At 36.8% G+C, this 27,540-nt stretch overlaps 1 protein-coding gene across 2 annotated transcripts; it reads right to left on the reverse strand.

The window, feature by feature from the left end:
• On the reverse strand, positions 1–26,791 carry DCUN1D1 (defective in cullin neddylation 1 domain containing 1). 2 transcript variants are annotated; one of them, XM_045851499.1, is made up of 7 exons: positions 26,634–26,791; positions 17,160–17,376; positions 15,596–15,764; positions 13,233–13,363; positions 4,412–4,494; positions 4,083–4,179; positions 1–2,780 (listed from the first exon to the last, which is right to left on the reverse strand). In XM_045851499.1, exons 1-7 carry the CDS (start codon positions 26,634–26,636, stop codon positions 2,701–2,703), a joined length of 780 nt encoding a protein of 259 aa, XP_045707455.1. In that variant the 5' UTR covers positions 26,637–26,791; the 3' UTR covers positions 1–2,700. The 2 variants fall into 2 exon arrangements, with proteins under 2 accessions (XP_045707455.1, XP_045707456.1); XM_045851500.1 differs by lacking the exon at positions 26,634–26,791 and adding an exon at positions 25,348–25,483.
• Positions 26,792–27,540: the final 749 nt, after the last annotated feature.

Raw genomic sequence — 27,540 nt, forward strand, 5'->3', positions numbered from 1 at the left:
TCATGGCAATTTCACTGAAGTTTTTATTGCCTCTGTTGGTAATATGACAGGGATTGGAAGAAACACAATTGAACTTACAGAGATATGCAGATGATAGTCACTAAAGATAATCTTGATCTCAAGTATTTTTATATGTGGGCACTTCTAATTTTATACACTTTACTATTTAAAAAGCATTACATTTTAAAATGTGTACCTGTTTTGACATTTGGCAAAAAGGAAACTGTACCTGCGGTTCAGTTTGAAACAAAGAATCAGCATGGGGAGTTCACCAGAATGAAGACTGAAACACTAATGTATTAAAGCAATTCAAGTTGTGTGCCTGTGAGCGTGTGTCTCTTTCAGCCTCTCTCACACACACAGACACGCTTTCACACACACACACACGTGGCCACTTGTGTAAGCATTTTTAGTACAGAATATTCCCTGTAACCAGACATTTATCCTCAGAGTAATCATACCTCATTAAACCAGTCTTCACTTTTCAGCCCTAGTAATAGTATTGTTTAATTCTAAGATGCTATCATAGAGCGAACAACCTTAGCTTTTATACTACATAATTATATTCAAAGATTTATGTATTTTTGTTTATAATTACACAGTAATTATAAATGTTTAGTACCAAACTGATGACAAATACTATTTTGTTGAAAGGTCTTGCATTTAAAAGGAAAAGTCTGTAAAACCCAAGGCACTAGGCCATGAACCAATATCAGACTTTTATGAAAAATAATTTATATTGGGGGGAAAAAGTTAATGGGAATCTCATTTCAAAACACAGCATACTTGAATTAATCTGAAAACAATACCGTAACTCAAAATCTTCAAGACAGAAAACAAAATAGTACATACATATTTTAAAATTTTTCATAATTGAAGTTCCTCTTTATATTAACAAATACGAAATCAGAAAATACTTGAAAGAAAAGCAGCAGGATTCTTCTTTCTTCCCTTTTTTTTTTTAAAAAATAACTAATTCCAGTCACCTGAATAGAAGTTTTCAAAATTTTCTTTTGGAAGAACAGTATTCTTGAATTGAATTTTTGATTGGAATATTAATAGGAGATCTATGGAAAGCCTTTCTAGTCAATTTCAAAATCATGTAAATAAAAGTAATTTTAATATGTCATTGTTTTTAAAATCATTTCCACATCTAAAGCATACTGCTAATCTGAAGTACATTCCTTTGATAATTTCAGTGGTAGACCTTAAAGAGCGCCTGAATACACCAAGCAAAATCTATTCCTGTTAAAGCCCATACACATCCAATATTTGAAGTTTTACATTTTTTTTTACCTACCTTACAGAAATGTTTTAAAAAGCAATAAACCCTCCTTCACATGTCAGGAAGCAAACAGGGAAATCAGCATTTTCAGCATAAAAGCAGTTTATAGGTCTTGTAATGAAAATAATACATACAAGATAGAATCCTGCTTTGATGTGAAAATGTCCTATTTGGGTGAAACAAAAACAATAAAGAAACTGAATAATTTACGAAAAATAGAAGCCAGATTGGTATTTTGTATCAAGTACATGCTTGCTTGAAAATCTCTGCTCCTGAAGTATTTGGCAACCACAGTGATTAGCAATTAAAGCAATTTCAACAAAATAAGAAGTCATCAAAAATGGACTATTTGTCTGAAAGACCAGTACCTATAAGGATTGAACTTCATGGTTCACCATGACCATTTTCAAAATTTAATTCCTACTATCTTCTTATAAATTAAGAGAATTTCATTTGTGTTCCATAGTGTGCTAAAAAAAAGCCCCCAAAATAAACCTTCATGCCTAAATTTAGAATATTGTATTGTGTAGCAATCTAAAACATTCAAAACAAATTAAATAGTTTAACTTATTCAACAGGCATATAAGCATTTCAAAATCATAATGAAATCCAATTATGTAGTGCATAATGCAGACAGGAATAGAATCTAACATTATGCAGACATTTTCTAAGTAACAGCTCCCTGTAGGACAACTATATATAAACATAGGGTAAGAAAAATACAGACTAGTTCTGTGGGACCTTTTGAAATCAAGGGTCTGAAACACAGTAAAATTTTCAGGGAGGCACATGAAGTTATTCTAAAAATTTTCACGTTGGTTATTTTGACATTTTTTTCATCAGATTCTCTACTCATGTCAACAATACATGTGATTCTCCCGCAAAAAAAAAAAATTCCCCCAAACCAAAACACCATTCCAGATCCAGTACACTTAAATATATCACTCTCATTGGAAGTGCTATTAGCATAGTCTTTGCAACTAGCCCAAAGCATATATTTAAGAAGTTTTTATAAATTGTTTGTGATGTTCATGTTTAATTCTTATGCCAAACTGTTTTCTGATGAAGACAGCATTGTGCTTTATGCCAAGAGTGGAAAACCTCAAAATAATCACCATAAAGCTTCTAAGACTTATGGGAGGATAAACTAGGATGGTCCACAGAAATAAGATGAAATCCACAATGTTGGAATTATAAATGGTTAGAGCGGCCCAGACTAGAAGACAAGCCCAAACCACCATTAGAAGAATGAAATATGGTATGGTCCAAGATGTATCCTTAAAGTTTTGTCTCAACCCTCAGTCTGAATTACGAGGATTGATCTTCAGTTCAGTCCAGCCAGCAGAAATTGACTGTGCAATTTTCCGTTGTATTTATTGTACAGACTATGTACATTCTAGAAGGTTCTTTTAGTGCTACACTGTTGTACTTTTTGTCCCAGCAATTTGAGGGCGTGCAAATTCCACAAAGTCATCAATAAGAACAGGCCATGCTCCTGGGGGAAAAAATACATGGGAGAAAGGAAAGAAAGAAAAACAGAAATAAGACTAACATTTTAATAGATTCCTTTACTTTTTAATTATCTTCCCCACAATTAAATATTTCCACTCATAGAACTCTCAAAATTCAAGCTTTTTAGAGTTTCTACCTAAGGTATTTCTTGTATTCTTTCTGCTCTATTATTCCAACACTTGATCATTCCTTGAATGATAAAAATAACTCTCCTGGTAAGTGATCAATAATATTATGGTTTTCTGAAGGCCACTGAAGTCAGGCCACTGAAAGAATTTGGTCCCAACTGCCAGCCTAAGGAACGGTCATGATATAAGAGAATGCTGCCAGTGCTGAAAGCAGAAGAAAGAGGTAGGAGGAAACAAATTTGCAGGTATTTTGTGGAAATCTTACAAAGAAAACAAGTATCAAAATCTATCCTACTTCATGACAATTACTAAATGATTTTAAATTGCACATATGCAAGCCTCTGTACATCCATATGCCAACCTCTAAATCAGAAAGTTCTTCAGTTTCATGGAAGGTCAATTATCAATCATATGTAAGAGTACACATTTCTTACTTTTTAGTGAAGACTATACATTACAATTGAAACAAAGAGAACAAAATAACATCATCTCTGGTTAGACTAAATGGCTCCAGTTCACTTTTAAAAAGGCCAAGGTCAATGGAGATTTTTTCAAAGAATACCTCTGTGTATTCAACAACCTCTAAAACACATCTTGCTAATTCTCGGGGTAGGGGGAGACTAGGGATGTGTGAAGAAATCAATGTAAATTACTGCCACTTCTGGAAAAACAAAAGGAAAACAGGTAGTAGATGGTAGCACCATCTTTACATGAAGAAATAAGAGAAAAGCAATCAATGAGTATTTATCGAATGCCAACAGTAAGTACTACAGTAGGCAGCTGAAGCACATTTCAAATTAGACAAAGTCACTAAACTTAAGGAGTTTACTAATTAAGTTCATAGACAAGACAAACAAATAATAAATACATATAAGTATAAAAGTACTTTCCTAAGAGAATAGCTTCCTAAAATAAACTGAAAATCTCAAACATGGATCAAAATTACTCATGCCTTTCTGGGAGACATGAATACTAAGTTGGTATTTAAAGTAACAGAACAACACAGATGGGTAAAGAGGATGAAGGCATTTCACACATTGGGAAGAACACAAATAAAAGCTCAGAAGAGGGAAATCCAACCAAGAGAAGTAGACAAGAGGTTCAAAAGTATATAAAAGAAGGAGGCAGGTAAAAAACAAAAATGAAAGGGCATTTACCTTCTTCATCGTAATTAGACATGTCATCTGCAATCATTGTACTGAAGTCTAAAAGAAGATTCCAAGTATCTTTTGGTATTGATCGTTTATGATGTTCCTATTTAATGAAAAAAATCCAAATCACTAAAAAGTGTTTCATAAAAACAGTCCAGATGATGCTAAATACAAAAATGCAAAAAAAACCTTATATACAGAAATTCTGATAAATTTCTCATTCTATGTCCATTACATGCTCTGAGATGAGTCAGTCACATTTTCAAAGAGTAATTTATTTTTAAACAAAACAAAATTCTAGAGGAAACAAGGAACTGTAGAAAACATGAACTTACCAACAAAAATTTATTCCATAAGTCTAAGAATTTAAATCTTCCATTAAGCACTAAATTCCAGTAGGCAATGGCCATTTCTAGATCTGTAATATTAAAAATAAATCATGTATTTTAAATGCCATAAATACTTGTCCTTAAAAAGAAAGACCAAAGATAGCCTTTAAAAAAAAAACAACAAACCCCACTTGTGCCCTGAATACTTATGTATTAAAACTTTCCTAAAGAAAGAAGCCCAAGGTTGTGTCCTGGCTCCATCACCAAAGAACAGTACCTTCAGGGCAAGAAGGGTACCACTTACCTCACAGGGTGTTTCTGCAGTTTCCATTAGATAATGTAAATAAGCATGTGTGACTAGTTCCCACGTACTCAGATGCTGGTTACTGTACACCAGTGTTTCCCGACCCAGCACTTTTGACATTTTAAGAGCAGTAACTTTTTGTTGTGGAGGGATGTCCTATGGCATTATAGCAACAGCAACATCCCTGGCCTCCAACCACTAGCTGTCAGTGTCAGCTCCATCCTATCCCTGGTGGTGACCACCAAAGATGTCTAAAGATGTCTCCACACACTGCCAAGTGTCCCCTGAGAGGCAGAACTGCTCCCAGTTGAGAACTACTGATGTACACCTACAGGTTGTAACACAAAGAAGTGCTGCCCACAATCCTAACCAATTTTCCAAGATGCTGGCTGTCTGATCTTGCCCTCAAAGAACTACTAAGAATTTTTATTTAAAAATTAAAATTAATAATAAACTAAGGTTTTAAAAATGTGATAAAATGACATAATGACCATTTAATTGGGTTTGGAGCAGAGAAAGGTAAAGCAACACTCCCACATGACAAAGACCTCCTCCTGTCAAATGACAGAGAGAAAGACTTACAATCTTCTGCCAGGAACTGAGGTAGATAGAAAGTATCAAGCTTTTATAAGTAAATTTGCATCTCCAGGTCCAGAAAAATTACATCCCAAGTAACTTAAAAGTCCTTTTGATATACTCTCCAAACCACTCTTGACAATGTGAGGAATCATGGAAGACTAGGAAAAGACTCCAAAAGAGCTCACATCCTACCTCAAAGAAAAATATAAAAAGGTCATAAGGTAAAAAAAAATCCCCCTTCTTCACTGGATTTCAACCTCTTTTAGGAATTACCTACACCTGAATTAGCAGCCTGAAACACACAATAAGCACTGAGATACTGAAAGAATGCACTTCCTACGGTTCCATATACAAAGGCACCTTTAAATCTATCATTACTTCTTCCTTCAAACTCAATGGAAAGGGTGCCTTTTTTCCCTCTTATCCAAGGGCAAGTCCAGCACCACTATTCTGGACCAGTACCATCCTGCCTCTTCAAGGTATCTTGTCTACTGTCTACTAAGTCATTTTCTACCCTTCCTACAAAGGGTCCCCCCTTTGGCTTTCCCCCTCCACAAAGAAATAAGCTCAGGTTATCATCTCTCTTTAAAAAGTAAGTGTCTCTTGGGTCTTTCATTCCCTGTTTCTCCTCCCTTCACAGATAATCTTGTTACATGGAGTCTTCTACTTTCATACATAATGTGTTCCTAAAACATGTCTAAAAGTCAAATTCAGATCCCCATGTTTTAAGAGAACTAGAAATATGACACCAGTTACTAATCACAATTCCTTTTTAATCTCTGCAGTCTATAAAACTTTATACCTAATATTCCTTCCAAGTTCTTTAATTTTGTTCTTTACTAAATAAACAAAATTGTCGAGCTTTAAGTGAGGTAAAATTGCATTGGCATGCTCAGTAAGATCTGTTATTAACATGCTTAATAATTTCCTTCTTCACTTCAAATGCATTAAATATATAAGAACTAAGCTTGTGATTAGTGTTACTATTTTTCCTTTTAACTAATTTTTACAAAATAAGAAATAAAAGATTCAAATAACTGCAAAGCATGAGACACCTGTATACACCCATTTGTCAGCTAACACCTAATAAAGGACTTTGTCAAGAGTAGGTATGTACATGTATGATGTATGAAAGTTTAGGCTGTAAAAGAGAACTTGTTGTAATTCTACGTTCATTGCCCCATTTCCTCACCTCCCACACACTATTTAATTCTATAAATTAGTGTCCACCTCTGCAACTCACCCCAGTGGGAAAATCTCTGGAGGGCTACCAGAGCCCCAGAGCCTTATGTTTGCCAAATAAACACATTTATATCTTTAATTTACTTGGACCTCTGCCGTATTTGACGGAACTGAGGACACCTCTGGGACGGAACTGTCACTTCTTTTAGCTTTGTGAAGCACACTACTGATTTTCCTCTTCCTCTTTGGCCTTCTTATTCTCTTCGACAGGCTCTTCTTCCTCCATTCATGCATTAAATGTCAGTGTTCTGTAATACTGTATGTCAGCAATAACCACTTCTTCTTCCTTCAGATGTGTCAAACTCTTCCCTTTTTGTATACTGTATGCTCAATATCTTCAAATGGGTACCCACAAAAACTCAAATTCAACAGGGCATAGACTTAACTCATTGTCTTACCTCTACAGACCCGCTATTCCTCTCTCAATAAAGGCCATCACCCCACAGTGTTTCTCAATGAAATTTCTCATTGTGAGGAACTGTTCCAGGCATTGCAGGACATTTAGCATCCCCCTACAGTCAGCAGAAACCCTCAGTAATTATGACAACCAACCCCCGCCCCCCACATTTCTAAATATGCCCTGTGTTGAGAATCATAGGTAAATTCCTTTCTTCCTCATCAAACACTTCCAACCAAAGCTCTCTCATTCTAACATCTCAACCCCACTGGCAAGGCCTATGTTAGGGTCCTCCTCATGTCTAGCTAAACCACTGCGACAGCTCTACTCCTTTTAAAGGACCAACACTAGTTTCAGATGGAGATTTCAGACATATAAATTTGATATCACTTCCATGTTAAAATTCTTCACTGATTAAAACAATGAGATACCACTACACACCTTTTGGAATGGCCAAACTCCAAAACACTGACAACACCAAACACTGGCAAGGCTATGGAGAAACAGGAATTCTCATTCATTGCTGGTGGGAATGCAAAATAGTACAGCCACTTTGGAAGACAGTTTGGCAGTTTCTTACAAAACTAAACATACACTTACCAAAAGATCCAGCAATTGCTCCTGGTATTTACTCAAATGAACTGAAAACTTATGTCCACACTAAAACCTGCACATGGGTATTTACAGCAGCTTTATCCATAACTGCCAGAACTTGGAAGCAACCAGGATGTTCTTTTGAAGGTGAACACATATACAACTGTGGTACATACAGATGAAGGAATGTTATTTAGTGCTAAAACAAAATGAGCTACCAAGCCATGAAAAGATATGGAGGAAAACAAATGTGTATTAATATTACTAAGTGAAAGAAGTCAATCTGAAAAGGCTACATACTATATGATTACAACTACGTGAAATTGTGCAAAAGGCAAAACTATGGAGACAGTAAAAGGTTCATGGTTGTCTGGGGTTAGGATGGAATTTTTAGGGCAGTAACACTCCTTTGTATAATGCTATAACCGTAGATACATGTTATTATGTACCTGTCAAAACCCACAAAATGTATGGCACCAAGAACAAACCCTAATATAAACTTAAAGTGCCAATAATGTGCCAATGCGGATACAACTGGCAACAGATGTCCATAATGAGAGCAGGGGGATGTCAATAATGTGTGAAGGCAGAGATATATGGGAAACCTCTGTATCTTCTGCTCAATTTTGCTATAAACCTGAAACAGTTCAAAAAATAAAATCTATTGAAAATGTTTTTTAACCTACAATGATATCCTATTGCCTTCAGATAAGTACATTTCTAGTCAAATAAACTTACTTGTAGTTCCTCAAATATGAGCAATTAAACTTGCTAATATCTCCACATTAGAGATGACTTCTTTTTCTTTTGTCCTTGAAAACATATATTCCTTCTTCAAGGTTCAAAAATCAAGCACCTCCATGGAGACGCGGCAAACTCACCCAGACAGACTTAAGATGCTCCTGATACCATGCTCTCAGGGTAAGCAGTCAGTAAATGTCAAATGAAAAAGGAATACTCAAAAAGATCAGTAAATTAAAATTAGGAATTGAAATGCATAGAGTAAGCTTAGGAAAAAGTACCTTTAGACAGCAATGTCTGAGTGACAGAAAGAACAGCCTAGCTAGAGAACTGGTTTAACACAGAAGTTCAGCCTCTTAAATCCCAACTTGAGCACTAGTTCATGACCATAGGCAACTGAATTCACCTCTCTGTAAATCAGTTAAAAAAAAATAATAATGGTATGTATTCTCACGAGGTGGTTGTAAGGATTAAACAAGTTTATACATATAAAACATTTAGAACAGTACCTGACTTATTATTTATTTTTAATATTAAAAAATTATTAATTCTGAAGTAGTATTGGATAAAGTAAATTCAATAACAGAAATAAAAGCAGTTAGAAGGACAACACAGAGAAAAGGAGACAAGCAGGTCTTAATGACAGTAATGTAAAAAACTGAGATACTTAAAGAATGAATCCTCAAGCCCTTACAGTAAAATTAAAAATGCAAACAAAGGTAATCCATGTGTCATTCTTTCAAAGAGAATCAACAGGGCAATGTGGGATTCCATAAAAGATGACCAACTGAGTACCAGATGAACATGAAAATGAACTAAGATGGGATCCAAACACTGTCCCTGAAGGAAACAAAATGTTGTCAACTCACTAGGGAGGATGGCACAGTGATGAAAAATCCCATTCAAAATGTTTTCATCTACTTAGAAATATCTACAGTTAGCACAACATAGTGTAATAAAAGAAGACAGAAACTGGAGTCAGAAGATCCGAGGCTGAGTCCCACAATTCTAAAGTTAGGTGACCTTAATAAGTCAGCCTCCCTGACCATGATTTTCCTCACCTTCATGAAAAGGTAAGTGGTTTCTTTTTACTTTGCTCAAAGGCTTGTTAAAAAAAATCAAAGAGGATTGTACAGATGAAAATATGCTTTAAAAACACTAAAATTTATTTCTAAATATTAAATGTTTAACAAATAATGTTAAAAAATTTTAAATCAACTACACAAGTATAGGACTCTAACTAAACCACAGTTTATAAGAAAATAACCTATAGACTTTATTAAAGTTCAGGATGGTCCTAAAAATGACCAGGCTGATGATGAAGAACTAATATAATTTTTGATCAAATTAATAGATCAATCCCACAAAAAGGGAGGGAGGGAGGGAAGACAGACTCACAGTGTTCTATATTAAACAGCCTCCTTCTGGATTATTATGATGTTCAGCTTTAAGAGCTCTATTCTGACAGAAACTGCAAAAATGGAAATGTGTCTGGGGGGACAGTAACAGGAATAATAAGTCTCTTCAAATGAATAGTTAAAATAATTGGAACGCTGTTTTGGAAAAAAGAGAAGGGGTAAGTGATAGTGCTCTTTTAAGGTTAGACTTCCTCTGGGCTATAGTAGAGGACAAATAAGAGCAATGATAGAAGTTATAAACACAAAGATGCTAGCCTAATAAGGAAGAACTGTGTAAGATTGTCCTGTAAAGACAATAGGCCACTGTGTCCAATCCATGGTCAAAAGTGAAAGCTAAATGAACATTATGTATGGATGGATACTACTTTGGTTAGATTTAACAGAGGATTTATGAAGTTCCTTTCAAAAATTTAGGATTCAGAGAACTATCAGAAATGGCAGGTGACTGATGCAGACAGTGAGAGAGGAAGCAACCTATCATAGTGCCACAAGAAATACAGTTATAGAAAATGAGAAAAAAAGGCATACACCAGCTGTGACTACCACCACCACAACTATTTATAAATCAACCACAGTGCTGTCACTGTCACTCTTTGTCAATTTGTTTTGGACCTCACCTCCTCTCCTATGATCTTCTAATTCCTCTCTACCGCATACTTTAATAATATACGAGCCCTGTAAACCCTTAGAAAGGCTGTCAACAAAACTGTTTCCTTTTTAATTAAGTTCTTCAACTAAGCAAGTCATTACATTTCCTGACACCCAACACCAATGCAAAACAAAAAGAGAAATTACGGTTTACTTTTATTAGTTTTTTTTTAATTAGGCCTTTTCTTAGTTTTAACTTTAGGTTTATAGAAAAATTGAGCAAAAGTACAGACAGTTCCCATATACCTCTCCCTCCCTTCCTACTACTTCCATTATTTTTAACATCTTGTTTTAGTGTGGTATATTTCTTAAAATTGATGAGCCAATATGGATATATCATTAACTATAGTCCATATTTTACATTAGGGCTTACTTTGTGTTGTACAGTCTGTTTTTTTTGGAGGGGGGAGGAGGGGGTGGTTAAAAAGAAATTTAAAATTGTGGTTAGCCCTGGCTGGTGTGGCTCCAGTTGGTTGGAATGTTGACCCACAGACCAAAGGTCACAAATTCGATTCCTGGTCGGCGCACGTACCCAGACTGCAGGTTGATCCCTGATCTAGATATGTGCAAGAAGGCTACCAATCTATGTTTCTCTCTTACACCCATGTGTTTCTCTCTCTCTCCCCCTCTCTCTCTCTCTATCCCCCCCCCCACCCCCACCCACCTCTTCCTCTCTCTCTAAAAGCAATTAAAAAAATGTCCTCAAGTAAAGATAAAAATAAATTAATAAATTGTGGTTAAATACACATAACATAAAGTTTATCATCTTAACCATTTTTAAGTGTGCAATTCAGTAGTGTTAGGTATATTCACACTGATATACAACTAACTTCAAAACTCTTTTCATCTTGCAAAACAAAAACTTTATACACAATAAACAATTACATTTTTCTTAAGCGCAATACTTATTAGATAAAATAAACACAATTTTAAATCTTAATTCTATGCATAATCTTTTTCTCATTTTTTCTGTAATCTGAAATTCCAATTTACCATATAAATATAAAAATTTAATTTTACTTTTATTTCACCCTATAATAAAACCTAAGATTAAATATTACTATATATGCACCCAAAAATATCATTTATTTTGTACTCCAGTAAGGGCTAGGGATATAACTAAGAAATAGATTCAATCCCTTTATATCACCACTGATACTCACAAAATTTTGTTTAATCTTACCAAAATTTTGTGCTATATTTCTAAACATAACAAAAATAATTCTTATAGTATATACATATAAATTAGACTATAATCGGTTTTTATTTGTGGAAGAAAAAGGAAGCTAGAAAAAATAGCCCAATAAACTGGTAGCCACAGACAGAAGACAGAGAAACCAATCCTAGGGTATACTAGCTTATATCGCCTGCGAAATGAGAAATTTTTCTGTAAGAATATCCAACCTAAACTGAAGGTGGGAAATGAGACTTCATTATTTAGAATTTTGCTTTACAGATATTTTGTGAATTTTTAATCAGTTTCATTTTGGTCGTTCTTTAGGCCAATTCTCCAAATGTTACACACCCATCCCTTCCTCATTAGCTTTCAAACACTTCCTCAGTCTAATCCTTACTCACATAATCCTTTTCTCAACACTTTCCCCACCTAATCTAAAATATAAAGAAGGATTAGTACAATAGGCCCCTATTAGCCTCTCCAATTACTGTATATTCAAAATCAAAAACAAACTCACTTCAACTGTTGGGTAAGTTCTTTACCTTTGCCTCAGTTTCCTTATCTGCAAAGGAAGTATAAAAAATGGCTAGCACTCTATTATTATGTACCTGGCAAATGGCAGGTAGAGAATTACTTAATGAAAGAATGGAAATTTATAAAATTGTTACACATTAAATGTGGCAGTGTATGTAAAATACTTAGCACACTGTCAGGCATACTGAAAGCTCATGTTAAATTTGAAGTTACTGCCATCATCAAAATCTTCAGTGCATCCCTTTGCCCACAAATTCCACTTTAAATCTTTCTATCCTATATTTAAAAGAAGCCTGTGGTTACCAAACCTTAATATTTCACCAATTTAATCTCCAAACAAGCATTCCCACTAAAGTCAACACTTTCCTGCTTCCACAAAGCCAAGTATATTTCTCAAGTTTCGAACCTTCATTCATAACTATCCTCTCAGTGGAAGACCTTTTTCTTCCCTTGCCCAGCCCAGACAAAGCAAACCTTTTAGTTCATATCCCATCCTGCCCAGGAAGCATGACCCAATCATTCCCGCTTTTATTCATTTCTACTTTTGTCTAAAACCCTCACACACACTATTTTGTATTATCTATTACTGTCCAATTTTTCTGGGTAAACTGTAAATTACACTGTAGCTTTTATTTCCATATGCCCTAGCCATTCCCAAAGCAAATATATGGATATTACAAGCAGTATAGATTGATCTGAATTATTAACAGCAGTTATTTCTGGATAAGATTATGAGTAATCATCTTTTTAATTCTTTTGATTTCCACATAAGTCATAATCAAGACAACTAGATTTATCTGGCATTCTCCAACTCAGACCTCCCACAATGCTATTTCAACAGATCCGTAGTGAAATAACATATGCTCCTAATATCCTACAATATCTTTTGGAAAATAAACAAATGTACATACGTATGTCAGGGGAATTTTTAACAACTATTTATTTTCTGTATGGTTCTTTAAAGTAAAAATCAGTGGTTCGCATGTGGTATCCAGGGTAACCAACCCTATCACTGAATGTGTGCTGTCTTTTCCAAGTAACCGCAAGTTCATTGTTTCTCACTGTTTTTCAGGAACTGGTATTTTCATATTTTATGCTCAAAACACATAACTTTCTATTACAAAACAAAAGTGACACTGTCAATGTACTTGAATGTATTTGAAACACCAAATATAATTTTTAAAAATTCTTACCTAATCCTTTTTGTCCTGGATTCTTTGCAAAATTAAAAGTAAACTGGTAAAAATCCTTAAATCGTCCTGGTTCTTTCAATTCTTGTTCCATCTTGGGTATCTGGGCCTTTAGTTTTTCTATGCTGTCACATCTACATTGTAAAATTAAGTTTATAAAAAATAAACTTTTTCACTATAAATTAAGGATTTAACTTATTCTTATGATAGCTTATATTTATTTCATAGAACTTCTTTTTAAAAATCAGATAGTTGAAATTTCTCTTCTTACATTACATAAACAAGTATGGGTTTAGTTGGAGAAAGAAAAGGTCTGGAGTGATTAAATGTTAGAAATAATGACTATTTTTAAAGAAATGGGCTATTACTTTTAATTACATGATTCACTGGACTACTATACTAACACACCTGAATTGTGCAAGTCAGCTGCCGTGAATGGATGAGAATGTGTCGGAATCAACAACAATCACCAGTTAAAACTGTAGTAGATACTCCTTACATGGTAAAAAAAATCACACGTCTAGCTTCCAAACTAACTGGAAGCAGAGTTTCTTACTTAGGTGAGAATGAATTCCTCTTGAAAAATTATTTTTTATTATATACAAAGTATAATAAAAATCAGGTGAGCCTCCTGCCATCTCCAACTGAATTATCTCAAATCTACAGTAAGCTTTTTCTATATTTTAGAAAGCACTCAACTTCTAAAGAGTTGAAAGGGTCCAAGTACCAAGTATTACTTTCCACACAGTAGACTCAAGGTAGAAATATCCTATTTCTTATGGATTTCACAAAACCAATCATTCCTGTTTTTTTCTGACCTTTTTGCTTTTATTTTCCTTCTATGTTCTTTATAACATCTCCCAGATCATTAGTTTGTAAATTAAAATTTTGATTTGAAAGTTCATCGCATGGTACATAAACTCAGTTTCAAATGGGAAAAAAAAAAAGGTTAGCTCTAATGACATCTGTCCTCGCATAAAAAATTGGCAAGTTCAGGACAGGGCTGGCTTTGGCTGTATAGCATATTGTCTGGGCCAGTTATTAATGTACTGCCTCTCAATTTTAATCCTGCCCTTCTTTGCCCTAAAGTGTGACCATCTGCAATGGACTTCAATTGTGAGATTTAATTTTTCTTGCCGGTTGGCTCACTGTTAGGTTCTACCAATAGAGGGCAATGAAACACTGACAGAGGGAAGAAGAAACTTTTCTTATCCCAGTTTGTTTTCTGGCAGAGAACAAGCAAGGATTTTAGTGGGCTGGAAGGTCCCATCCATCAGTGCTCACTAACAGCATTGACAGGGCCCTGGGGCAAATGGCCTCTAGCCAGTTCCTTCTTCATCAGAGTGGCATCGAGGCAGGCACCTGGGCAGGCACCACCTGCTTTAAGTTCGGTGACAGCCATACCCTCCGCTCCGATCTTAAGATCCCTTAAGTTTCTACATTCCTCCCTTATTCACTTCCCTCAGCTCAAGAGGTGGTGGCAGTTTCTTGCAACTGCCACCTCTGTTATACCTCAAAGTTTTCTTTTACCCCTTGTACAATCTTTCAAATTTACCCAATTCAAGTTACTGATGTATTTTCATGTCTTGTCTGGACCCTAATTACAATGTCCCTCAGGCTCAAGTTCAGAATGTTTGGGTTCAAATCCTGGCTCTAATACTACCTAACTCTAGTTCTCTGCACTTCAGTTTCCTCATCTCTAAAATGGGGGTATAAGCACTACTTCTCACACACAGTTACTGTGAAGAGATAGGTGAAGTACTTACTTAGCACAGTTCCTGAAAATAAATGTTCAACAAATGTTAGCCACTAAAAACAAAGGGCAGCCGGTTACCTATCCATAGACTGAATACTTTTGCAGCCTCATTAAATACAACTAGAGGCCATTGGCAAAACCTCTACCCATGATTTTTCAATCGACTCATCCCAAGACATCCAGCTAACCAGCTGTTAAGATATAAATGAACAAAAAATTATTAGTAACATCCAAGATTTTAAATTCTAGGAATTTGTAAATTCAGAATTTGCAGCCTCACATTATAAAATAACTTCAAACTTGCTCATTTCACTATAATGTTAAATACTAAAGCACAGTAATTTATTTTAATACTGGAGAACCTTCCTTAGGAAGAAATGGTGAAAGTACAACACAAATGGAATAGGCTATATCAACTATACAGACAACTTGACAAACCCAGAGAACTGGATAACACTGGGAAGGAATTAGCATATTAGCCCATTTCTATTTATAACAAATCTATACATAGTAAATATATAAATTTACATTCAAAATTTATAACATAACTCAGTTCCACAGTAATTCTCATAGTAACACACCTAATTTCCTATGGAAATTATATACTCACCCTAATTCTGTCATGCCGTCCATGAACTCTTGTTTGGAGAACTCACACTGTGTTGCTGCTCTGAACTTCCACGCAATGATCAACACACTAATGCTGGCTGGATCGAGTGCCAGATCATCACAGAACTGCTGTATACCATCTATTCCAATTTTATTTTCATCTTGAGGATCTTTATAAATAACAATGCAATATTAAATTAATGCCATAGTTTATTATGCTATTCCTAAAACTAAAAAAGTTAGTATTTTATGTTCCATTAAAAAAAAGATCTCAATAGACCAAACATATAAAGCAATATTACTAACATTTTCCTCTATAATATTCAAAGCCACTTTGCCCTCAAAATAGCACTCTTAAGATGAACAGGAAAACATACAGGGTGAAGCAAAAGGAGGTTTATAGTTCTAAGTACATGAAACACAGTTTTATTCTTGTATTATTTCTTAATTATTGTATTATTTTCGAAAGGAACAAATGCAATCCCTTCGGAGGGCTGAAATAATTTTAGGACTGTATAAAGGTAACTACTCCTTAACCGTTAAAGAGTTGAAATTACACTCAGCCCTTTGAAGGCAACCGTGAGGCTGATGTGGCACCCGGTGAAAACGAGTTTGACACCCATGCTTTATAAGGGATAAAGGATTTTGACTCAATCTATCCATATTTTGTTTAAGTAGGCATTCTAAATTAAATTATATACAGAAATTCTTTTTCCTTAAAACAAAGTTCATTTTACCACAACAATCACTTCTTGAGAGTATCAGAAAAACCATAAACTCAGTAATTCAATCCTAACATCAATAACGTAACTATCTACAGTTCAAATTAAAGAAAACAACTATCAATATTGACTTATCAGACAGCCAAAGTTCTCAGTAACAACAGGTACAAGGAGAAAGAGGCACTCACACTCTGCTGTCAGATGAGATGTGCTGACATCTACAGCAATAAAAAAATGACTTTTTTGATTTGGGGGCCTGAGTTATGCATAAAATATCCCATTTTTGAAAAAAAAATTTAAAACTCTGCGTACTTATTTCTACGTAAACATAAAAGACATAGAAGGATCCATACCACAATTAAATACTGGTTCCCTCACAATACATAAGGAGCAAATGGAGAAACTATTAACTTTTTCTTTATTCATCTATTATGTGTTATTTAAATATTTTAAAGTGTATATTACTTTTAAATTATTTAAAGGTTGTTAAAATATTATGTAGGTTTTCTTAAAACCATCTCAGCTAAGTTTATTATTAAATAAGGGGGGGAAACAGCCCCCTCCTGCCGGGCACCGGCAAATATGATCATGGGGGAGGAAAAACACAGGGGAACCAAGGGGAGGAAATAAAGAGGCTAAGAAGAAATTTTAATAGAAAGAGGAAAATAATTGAAGTAATTCTAAGATCTACAGAGCTCTGTTGAGATGTCCTCCCATGTCCTCCCATGTTTTATGCATTAAACATACATATACAAATACCTATGTTCTATGTATTCTTTTTCATAAGTGTGCAACTTTGGAACACCTGGTTCAAAATATTTAAAGATACAAGTAAGCACTCACCTTTGTATCTATTGTATAGTTGTTCTAACTTCTTCCTGTCCAATGATCCTTTTATACTCTCTCGTATATAAAGTTCAGGATTTTGGAAAAAATTGTCTGTTGCAACATCTAACTTCCAGTCATTTTGAGACAGGCAACTTACTGCTGTTTTCTCACTAGATTGTGTGAAGATCATAAACTGACGAACTTTATCCTTCTGCGATGATTTCAACTTGTTCTATTGAAACCAGAAAATAAACTGAAACACTAAGTAAAATCACAGAAGACTTAAGTATTTCTATATGCCTAACTAATCATCCTCAGCAATTCTTTTTCCTTACAAAATATTAAAACATTATAGCTCAAGATTTAGTTTTGGTCTACTATTAGTCAGTAAGACAAATTTTTTTTAATAATCTAAAACACAAAATCTAGTATCATTTTAGAAAAGAAACTAGAACTAAGGTAAAGGAAATTCAACCATCCTGCATTACTTCTAAGAGTGGATCCTGAGAGCATGTATAAAGGCTGTAGAAGGGAAGTAAGCTACTCTCAAAACCTTGACCAAGCACCAAGTTCTAAAGGGATATGCACACAAGGAATAGCGGAGAAGGAGGTGACATTATCTAGCCAGCCAGAAAGTCAAATGACCCTGGGTTACAATGAGATTAACAGGTGTTCATGGCAGTCCTAAAACCCAATGGGATACATTTCTCCTCCCAGCCCCACCCTCTTGCTTTCTAGCTGTTTTTAGCAAATGTGAGAAAGCAACAGAATAGGAGTATCCTACATTTTCCTGGTGGTGTTCATGAATGAAGATAATTATCAATAAAATTTCATATTTTCATTCAAATCAGAGGCCCTGAAATACAAACAAGTACTGTGCATCCTTCCAACCAAGGTAATTTTTAATAGGATTCTCCCTTTTGTCCCCTGAAAGAATCACTTCTTTCCCTTAGCTCGAGCCTAGCACAGGCTCTCTCCAAACACCCTCTCTACTGTAATAACCTCTCCTCACTTGCTTTGTGTTGACACTGAATCATTTCTCATCTGACCTGAACCCTAAGCAAATGACTCTCCCTGTATCAAGGACCCTTCCTGCCCACCCAAACTGGTCTCCTGTGGAATGTCAAGCTCCCCACTATCACTCTTCCCCCTCACAAGTCCTAATATCATCTCTCAGAAAAATACTTGGGTTATTCCTGAGCTACTATTGCAAATGAAGGAGGGAAAAGCATGTGTGTACGGCATACGTTAACGGCTACAGTGTTCTGTGGTATAAGCAACATATCTGAGAACCTCAAAATTTTTGACCTGGCCACACTGACAAATTTAAAGGGAACTAGACTGGTCACTAAATGAAATTAGGCAATATAATATTCAATAGTCAAATGTGAAAACTAGGTATCATAATATTTTCAAGGAAATTCAATATTGGTATGTAAAATGAGTATAATACAGGATATATTGATTATTTTTTTATTGTAGGAAAAAAGCGGAAGGGAGGAGAAAGAAGAGAGGGAGAGAGGAAGAAAGGAAATGAGGAAAGAAATTCTGTCCCTTTTAGTAGAAAGCTAATTAAAATTGCAAAGATTACCAAAGTTAAAAGTACTACCATAACCTCTAAAGTAAAAAGTACTTATTTGCTCATCTTTCCAAAGTTAAATACATAGTTATCAATACAAATTACTTAATACTTAAATCTACCACATGCTTGCAATTTTTTTCACCCAAGAAGTGTAAAAATCACATTTAAAATAATAGATTATCTTAGGGAAAAAAATCAGACGAATACTTTGAATATAGCCAAGAATCATAAAAGTGGTCAAGTATATTTTACCACTGAATCTACAAAGTCTATTGTGATAAGAGAGATTCAGCTTGCTCTATAGTAAAAAAAATAATAATGATCAAAGAAATTTCTCATATAAATATTTCTCTCAAGAAAAACAATAACCCTGGCTGGCATAGCTCAGTGGATTGGGTGCGGGCTGCGAACCAAAGTATTGCAGGTTCAATTCCCAGTCAGGGTACATGCCTGGGTTGCAGGCCATGATCCCCAGCAACCGCACATTGATGTTTCTCTCTCTCTCTTATCTCCCTCCCTTCCCTCTCTAAAAATAAATAAATAAAATCTTTAAGAAAAAACAATAAACATGGGAAATGATTTTCTAGTTAACTAAGTCCTAACAATTTCAAATGAAATAATTTTAATGGGTGATATTTTAAAGGCAAAAAGTTAAGATCCATTTTATTATCTATTATTCTAAATTTTCATCTCCTCACCCTTAAGTTTCAAATTCAGTCTGAACTGTAGGAAGACACCAAAGTCTTTATATTTTTAAAGTAATTAATTTTCTGACTCAGGAGTTAATGAATATAGCTCACAAAAGGCAATGTTTTAAAAGTCAAAACACTATAATGATCACCCATAATTCTCATGAAAGCTCTGTATGTTGATTCTCATGTGTTTTCCATATAATTAAGTTCACCTGAAACTTAAAAGAGCTAGTTTAAGACCAGAAAATCATACTCTCTATATGTGATACACAGTATTCAGCAAATAAGGCCAAACGTTACAATATACCAAACCATTCATTTATAAAAAGCCTTTCCACAGATTACAGGTCTGAAGTCAGAAGTGCAGGAAAAATCAATTAAACTCTAACAAGACTACCTACTTCCAGAGAACACTTTCATCTAGAAGCAAAATTCTGCAAGAAAGCCAGGCTAAGAACCTAGGTAGGAATAGCTAGAAATCCTTTGCCCTTCTACCTAAGTAGACAGGCAATATGAGGGATATGATTAGTGAAGAGTGCAGACTCTCAAACCAGACAGGCAGGGTTTTAATCTGTGGATTTTAATTCTACTTGTGCCTCTTAACTGCGGTGCGACTTTGGAAAAATTACTTAATCTCTGATTTCTGTGTGCTTCAACTTCTTCATTTGTAAACAGGGTGTGAAGGTTACATGAATTCAAGTTGAACTCTTAGAACTGTAATTAGCACGCAGTAAGTGCTCTTTACAAGTCCATGAAGAATATTCCAGAGAAAAAAGTAATTCTGTATAAGTGGTGAAGAAAAATTATTAACAACCATAATCAGAAAACTACCAGCTAACATTTATTTGAGTTCCTACTGTGTGCCAACTATGCAAGGTGGTTATCATTGATTTCATTTTACCAATGAGGAAACTAAGGCTCAGAGCTCAATTTATCTAAAGACAACAGACTTGTCTAAAAAGTAGAGCTTGGTGCCTAATTTCAAGGCATGGTCTTTCCATTTATTCTGTCTACATTGTCACCAAGTAAAAGAGGGGGGAAAGGGCAAAAGTGCAACCACTAACTAAATTATATGAGTAATGGAGGGGGGGATAAATTGTAGTAATATTTCTTCACACATTTTTATGGAAAAGTTAAATAAGTAATCAACTGACCTTTCTCCTTTCAAGTGTAAACAATCTGCATCCTGACTAAAATTTTCCCACTAAGAATTCCCTCACAATCTAACTAAAATGGCTAATTTAGGGATGGGACTTCCCTTTAGAGTTTTTAGGAGGGAGAAGGGGGGCATAAGTTACTTTTAAGATAAGTAATTCAACAGGAAGAAACATGTGTTTGTAGTCCTGTTCCATTTTTTTTTTAAATGACATAATCTATAGTTTTAAATGTGCAGAGGTGGCAAATTGGGGGGCACTGAAAGTCAGGGCTTCCTTTTCCAATGAGACGACTTGAAACTCAGAGGAAAATACAAATACATATACAGTTATGGCCCCCAAATACAAGCAAATGTATACAATTTCAAATACTAAGCAAAACAAAACCCCTCCATGTATTCTTTTAAATGATGACCTGCAGTTTACTATCATTATTTAGGGTTAGACCTGTGGCTCTCATCATCCATCTCTCAACTTTCTACACTCAGAATGACAGTTAAAATGAATTCTAAGAGGTACTATACCACTTACTACACCAAGTCAAATATAACATATACTGTACAATTATTATATCCAATAATGTTTTATATGGTGGCAATTCACCTGGAAAAAAATATTTCAAAAAGTATACTTATAAGGCCCAAACTTGTTTTGTATGTTTTTAAAGGACTTCCTCACAGCTTTTCTTTTTTACCCTCACCTATGGACACTTGTTTTCCCCCATTGCTTTTAGAGGAAGAGGAAGAGAGAAAGAAAAACATCAGTGAGAGAGAAATGCACTCCCAGACTGCAAACTAGGTGTGTGTCCTGACCAGGAATCAAACCCTCAACTTTTTGCTTTCAGGACGACACTCCAACCAACTGTGCCACACCAGCCAGGACTTTCTTACAGGTTTTTAAAAATTATTCTGTTAATGGAAATTTAAAGGATTTTCTCTTCCCCATCCACAGAATTATCAGATTATTCAAAAGATGACTACAACTGTAAATGTAATGTTTTGATTTTGGTTTATAGAAGGCTGTCTGGACTATTAAAAATAGTTTTGCTAATTCCTGATTATCTGCAATAGTAGGATAGAAACTGCCTCCTTAAAATACTTGTGTTAGGTATCATATTTCAAATGATTCTCCCCAACTTACTGCTTCAACTTCTAACAAGCAGTCGAGATAACAAATTTAAATTTGCTTCTCCTTTCCATACATATCTTGTCTTAAATAGAAGAAAATCAAACTTCAAAAAGATTACTAACAAAGAATAAAGAATTAAATGAGATTTTTAAGTTCCATAGTTAAAGAACTTATGAAAATGGTTAGCATTCAACAGTCATGCAATATGTTTCACAAAGAGAATGATCCTTGAAAAATACAATCCAATTCTAAATTTTAGTAACTACTCAAATTTTAAATCCAGAGATACTAGAATTCTATGAATAATAAATAAGCACTTGTTTATTGAAATAAAAATGTAACAAAAAACGAGCCATGTCAACTTATCTCTGTTGCTGAACACCATGTTCAATGTTGAGGGATTCATAAGTGTACTGCAAGAGTTCTTTTCTAAAGTTCTTTAGAACTCTTTTAAAAGTAAATCTCTTAAATTTTTACAGTGCAAACAAGCAGCCTGATCACTGATTAGGTACTAATTATATAACTCAGTTCAACAAAGGGATAAAAGATGCTTTAGTGGTATTTTTCCCCCTTCTGTTTTTTTGTTTTTTCTTAGGTGAGGGGCATAGACCTGAAGTGACTAGGTAAACTAGATAGCAGTTATTCAAGAGCTTGTTTAGGTCCCCAGAGCAACTAAATCCTATTTGGAATTATTTCTCTTCATCAAATGTCATGGTTAATACTATCACAACTTGAACACCACATACTGAAACTTAAAGGGGGCTTTCTCACAGACTTTCATTATGCTGGACCCAACCTATGAGGCCATACTTAAAACAGCCACTTGACTCAAATGAGCTCAGCTGTCTTAAAACTTAAAAAGAAAACCACTATCACAATGAGTTCATTTTACACTCAACTTTTTTACTGTATGTAAAAAAAAAAAAGTTTTAATTTTTCAATTAAACATTTAAATCAATTTGATTATATACGGAAACAACTATTTAAGGAAGAAACCACAGTGAAACTAATAAAAAAATTCACACCTATACCCAAAGGGTGCCTGATGGGTATTTTTTAGGGGGGTATGGGTTAAAGAGGAAGGGTAAAGTATATAACCAGAGAAACCAACCTTCTAATCCCTGCTCTGCCACATACTAGCTCTTTACCCTAACTCATATCGTTTAGAATCAATAAACACTCATTTCCACATATTTTAAAAGGGGGTAACAATACCTATCTCACAAATTGGAGTGGAGATTAAGTTAAATAACAGTAGTAAATTGACCAACAGACAGTATGTTCTCAATAAATATTAATATCCTCCTTTCTCCTCAAGGGCCAAGTTTCCTGCATATAACCATTAAACTACACTAGGTATACACAAACTACTAGAATATATTCAAAGCAATCTATGAAAGAGGTGTATTGTGGTATTTTAACTAGGTAAACTCGAAGGTCAACTAGTTTTTATTGACTATTGGACCATCATCTTAAACAGAATCCAAAACTAACAGAAGATGTATGGTAAAGAAACCCATAATGTGGATTTTATTGTCTTTAAAACTGCTTTAAAAGTAATTATTATAATGTTGCAATAAGACATTATGGGACAGCAGAAACCAGGTCTATCATACCACTCAGAATCCTTCAGTGGCTTCCCATTTCTCTTGGAATAAAAATCCAGTATCTTTTTAACACCCACCACCTTTGCCCATCTCCACACCTCAAAACTCGGACCTCATTTGCTCCAACATCCAACATGCCCCCCCACCCCACCCCATACAAACTGCTCCGGCCACACAGGTCTCAATGTTCCTCAATCTCTCCCCACCACATTTCTGCGCGACTTACCCCTTCATCTCCTAGTGTAATCAAAATTCGCCTTATCAGTGCTGCAAACACCATTTTACAACCCCACTTTCTCTGTGCCCCAGCATTCCCAATTCCCCTCCCTAAAGGGCTTTTCTCCCATAGCACTTAACACCTCCTAACATAGCAAAGTAAAAAAAGATATACTATGTTATTATTTGTCTCTCCTTACTAAAATGTAACCTTCACCAGGTCAGGGATTTTTGTCTTTCAATGAAACGAACAAAATATATAAATACCCCTATTCCCAGTGCCTGGCACAAAGTAGGTATTTAATAATTATCAAAATGAATTAAGGCCCTCCTTTAATTTACTTATATATGCACCAAAGAATGTGAAACAAGTTCTTAAGAGACAATCTTGAATACGCCTATGTTCATTCGAAATTATAAACTCTAGTATTTGTTCAAAATACAATCTTAAATGTCCAAGTCCACACATTTTTTAAAAACCACTAAAACCAGAAATTAACAAAATTAATCATCCATTAACTTGAATTTTGTTATTTAAAATATTCATTAATAATACTTGGGTTTCCCTGTTTAAATGAGTAATATAATTTATTTTCAAATCTAATTTTCAACCATTTCTCCAGATTTCATGTGAGTTAGAAGACTGCATGTACCATAAATACCAGGGGAAATTGTAAACCAGGAGAAAATAGTTTCAGTTCTCTAACAATTTTGCAATTTTGAACCTCAAAATCTCCTTGATCTTCAATTTCTTCTTCTGCAAAAGGGAAGAGGAGTAAATAAGAAGTTTAATCTGAAGCCATTTCAGGTCTAAAAGTTCTATGGTGCCATGAATCAAAGATATAGTAGGTTACACAGTCTACACACTCCTCACACCTCTAATAAAAATCATTATAAATAAAATCTTTATAGCTGAATAGAACTTTAGAAATCATCAAATTCAACCCTGTCATCTTACAAATAAGAAAACCCAGAAATTGTGAACACTTTTTAAAGTGTTCATGAGTAACAGAATATTGGCTACTTTTGGAGTTATTTTTAAAGTTATCTGAAAAATTTTTTTCTTATACAAAATATTTCAGATTATCCCATGATTTAAGCTTGCCCCAGAATTGACAATAACACTAGCAATGGGCTGCACTACACACACCAAAACAAAACAAAACAAAAAAATCTTATGGTAGCCCATAAATTACATCAAGAAGGAATTATAAGAACTTTATAATGAAAAATTTCTTAATCAAAAAATTCTCACAACCTAACCTCTATTAAGGTCCATGGTGATTTAGTTTCTGTCTTAACAAGAGCATACCAAGACAATTCTAGTGACATGATCTGTGTTCAGCCACAGAAAGTGTTTTAAATTAGTAATATCTTGTAACTACTGGTATAATTGGATGAGTTATGGCTAAGTTCCAAAACTAGCTATGTAATATTAACAAAAGGCTATAGAGGCTTACAAGCTCAAATCCAAGCTGAACTCTCCTATGAACCACATGAAGCCTGAATTCCTGAACAGGTGATAAGCATTATCAAGACCTTGGATTCCACAGGATGATGCTGATTGGGAGACTATTAAGAACAGGACACATTTCAATGCTCTCACAGGGAATACATTTCATTACTTTAGGCTTACTCTTCATCTACATGCCAAGAGTCTGGAAACTTTAGGAGTCATTTCTATGACAGTAGAAATACTTAAGAAATTAGAAACTGTTTAGACGCCCCAGTGGATCTTTGAACACTGCGGTATCAATCCAAAGTTACTGCCCGGTACTTTATGGCAAAGTTTTCTTACAAACGGTAAATTTTTATGGAACTTACCACAGAATATATGGCAAACGAAACCACATATCCATATATGACACCAAAATTTTGCCAAGTGGGAGGCTGGGGCTAGATGGGTGGCATTCAGCAGAAATAGGACCGACTGAAAACAAAACACACTGGGGCATTCCCTTAACACAGCCACACACGCACACACCCTCCTCAAAGAGGCCTTTATGCTGCCCATGAGCCAACGGACAATATCATTTTTACTGTCTATTCATACAGTAACCTGCATGGAATTCAACTCACAGTCTGACTATAATGCCAAACATCGCTTCCGAAAAACCCACAGAGTCCAACAGAGTCAGGTACATAATTACCAAAATGTACACAGATAACCTGACTACCACGTAAGACATTTGTTCCCCAGACAAAAAAGAAGAGGGGAATAACTTAAGTGTTTTTTAAAAACTACAAACGGTCTTTTTCATTGGCGTAATAAAACAATTACTCCTTCCACCCCAATCAAATAAAATATGTGCTCAAAACGTAACAAGTCTGTTTCTCCTAATTTTATGAAATGAGAACAGGTTGCACTTCCGTACTCGCCTCCCCCCACCCGCCCCCGGTCCCCCAAGCTCAGCGGTCTCCCGTGTTCTCAGTAGAGAAGTATAACCTCCACCAACTGGCCGGTGAAACTCGTCTTCCAAAGCATGGGACGCATCGAGAGGTGATGGAGAAAGGAAAAGGGCTGATACCCCGCCCCAATCAAAACTGCCTGGAGACTTGAGGGGTTTTGAATCCGGGATCGGAGCAGGGAGAGGAGCTGGAGGAAAGTCTTTCCTTCTCACCCGCCGGGCGGAGGGGGAGCCCTGGCTCCGGGGCGGGGGGAGGATCCTCACCCGGAACCCCGGACACCGGTCCCCGGCCAGACACAATGGAGCCGGCGAGGGCACCGAGCAGGAGCCGGGCCGTTGCCCCATCCCCTCCCCCCGCCCCAACGCCTCCCCCACCCGCGCTTGGGCCCGGCGAGGGCACCAGGGCACCGGAGGCCGCTCCCCGCGCCCCAAACTCCCCGGGGCTCCCGACTAGGCCCGGCTCCGCTCCGCCTCCTCGGCTCTCGCGTAGCGGCGGCGCCGGGCGGGAAGGGACGGAGGAAGGGAGAGGCGGGGAAGAGAGCCCCGCCGGGGAGCGGGACGGAGGCCGCGGGCCACGGCTCGGGGCGGCAGGGTCACCGCGGGGCGGAGGGCTGCTGGGGCGGGGGTGCGCGGCGGCGCCGGCCCCCAGCGGCGGGGCGGGCGGCCGGGCGGGCGGGCGGCCGGACGGCTGCAGTGCCTCACCATGTTGGTGTCCTCCAGGCCTCTCCCCTCCTCCTCCGGCTCCGCAGCGAATGGACGGCGGCGGCGGCGGCGGCTCCTCTCACGGGCTCGCCGGGCTCCCGCTCATGCGCAGTGCGGGGCGGCCCCGGCGCGGCCCGAGGAGGCAGCCCCGGGCCTGGGAGAGGCGGAGAGAAGGGGACGGATGTCGGGAGCCCCGCGCCGGGGGTTCCCCGGGGCGCGGGGTCCTCCAGGGAGGGGGGGCGGGACACGCGGGCGGCGCTGGGGGCGACGCACGCCTTCCGCGCGCCGACATCCTCCCGTCGCGCCTGGCGGTCTCCGGCGGGTGGTGGTCGTGGACTACACCTCCGCTTCATACGCGCTTCTTCCGCGGTGGGACCGCGGTGGGACCGTGGGGACGTGTCTACAAGGGGCTTAAGGAGGCTCGAGCGGAGGCCAACAACTTGCGCTGCAAGGGGCGACTGGAATGGATTGGACTGAGATGCTAGATCTATCCCAAACCACCCCATCAACACAAAAAGAAGAAAACACCACCCCCATGTTTTCTTCTACCCCCACTCTCCCACCCCCCAGTTCCAGTATCTGGATTGCTTCAGGTGCATGTGGACATGTGTGTCCGTGTGGACATGATACAGAAGACCTTATTCTAGCCATGTGGGAGCTGTAATGCCCCCTATGATAGCACAGGCTCTTCCCAGGCACAAGCGGACGCAGGGAGACCAGTAGCACAGCCCTAGGGTTCCAGGCAACGAAGACTGGTCGTTTAAGGCCCCACGCATTCCGATAGTGGTGGAAGTTGCAGTGTCAGCGCAGCTGTTTGCTCTAAATATCCAATCAGTTCAGCCTCCCTAGGATAAGTTTTGGGAAGTAACAAACATATTTTTCACTGACGGCTGATGGACGTCAAGGC

The sequence above is a fragment of the Phyllostomus hastatus genome, unplaced genomic scaffold, assembly GCF_019186645.2.
Source record: "Phyllostomus hastatus isolate PE091 unplaced genomic scaffold, TTU_PhHast_1.1 phas_contig_86, whole genome shotgun sequence".
NCBI lineage: Eukaryota > Metazoa > Chordata > Mammalia > Chiroptera > Phyllostomidae > Phyllostomus > Phyllostomus hastatus.

Coding starts and splice junctions, on each gene's coding strand:
- DCUN1D1 (XM_045851499.1), bottom strand. Junction 15,765..17,159: donor ACTATACAATAGATACAAAG/GTGAGTGCTTAC, acceptor TTATTTATAAAG/ATCCTCAAGATGAAAATAAA. Junction 4,495..13,232: donor TCCAGGACAAAAAGGATTAG/GTAAGAATTTTT, acceptor TTAATATTACAG/ATCTAGAAATGGCCATTGCC.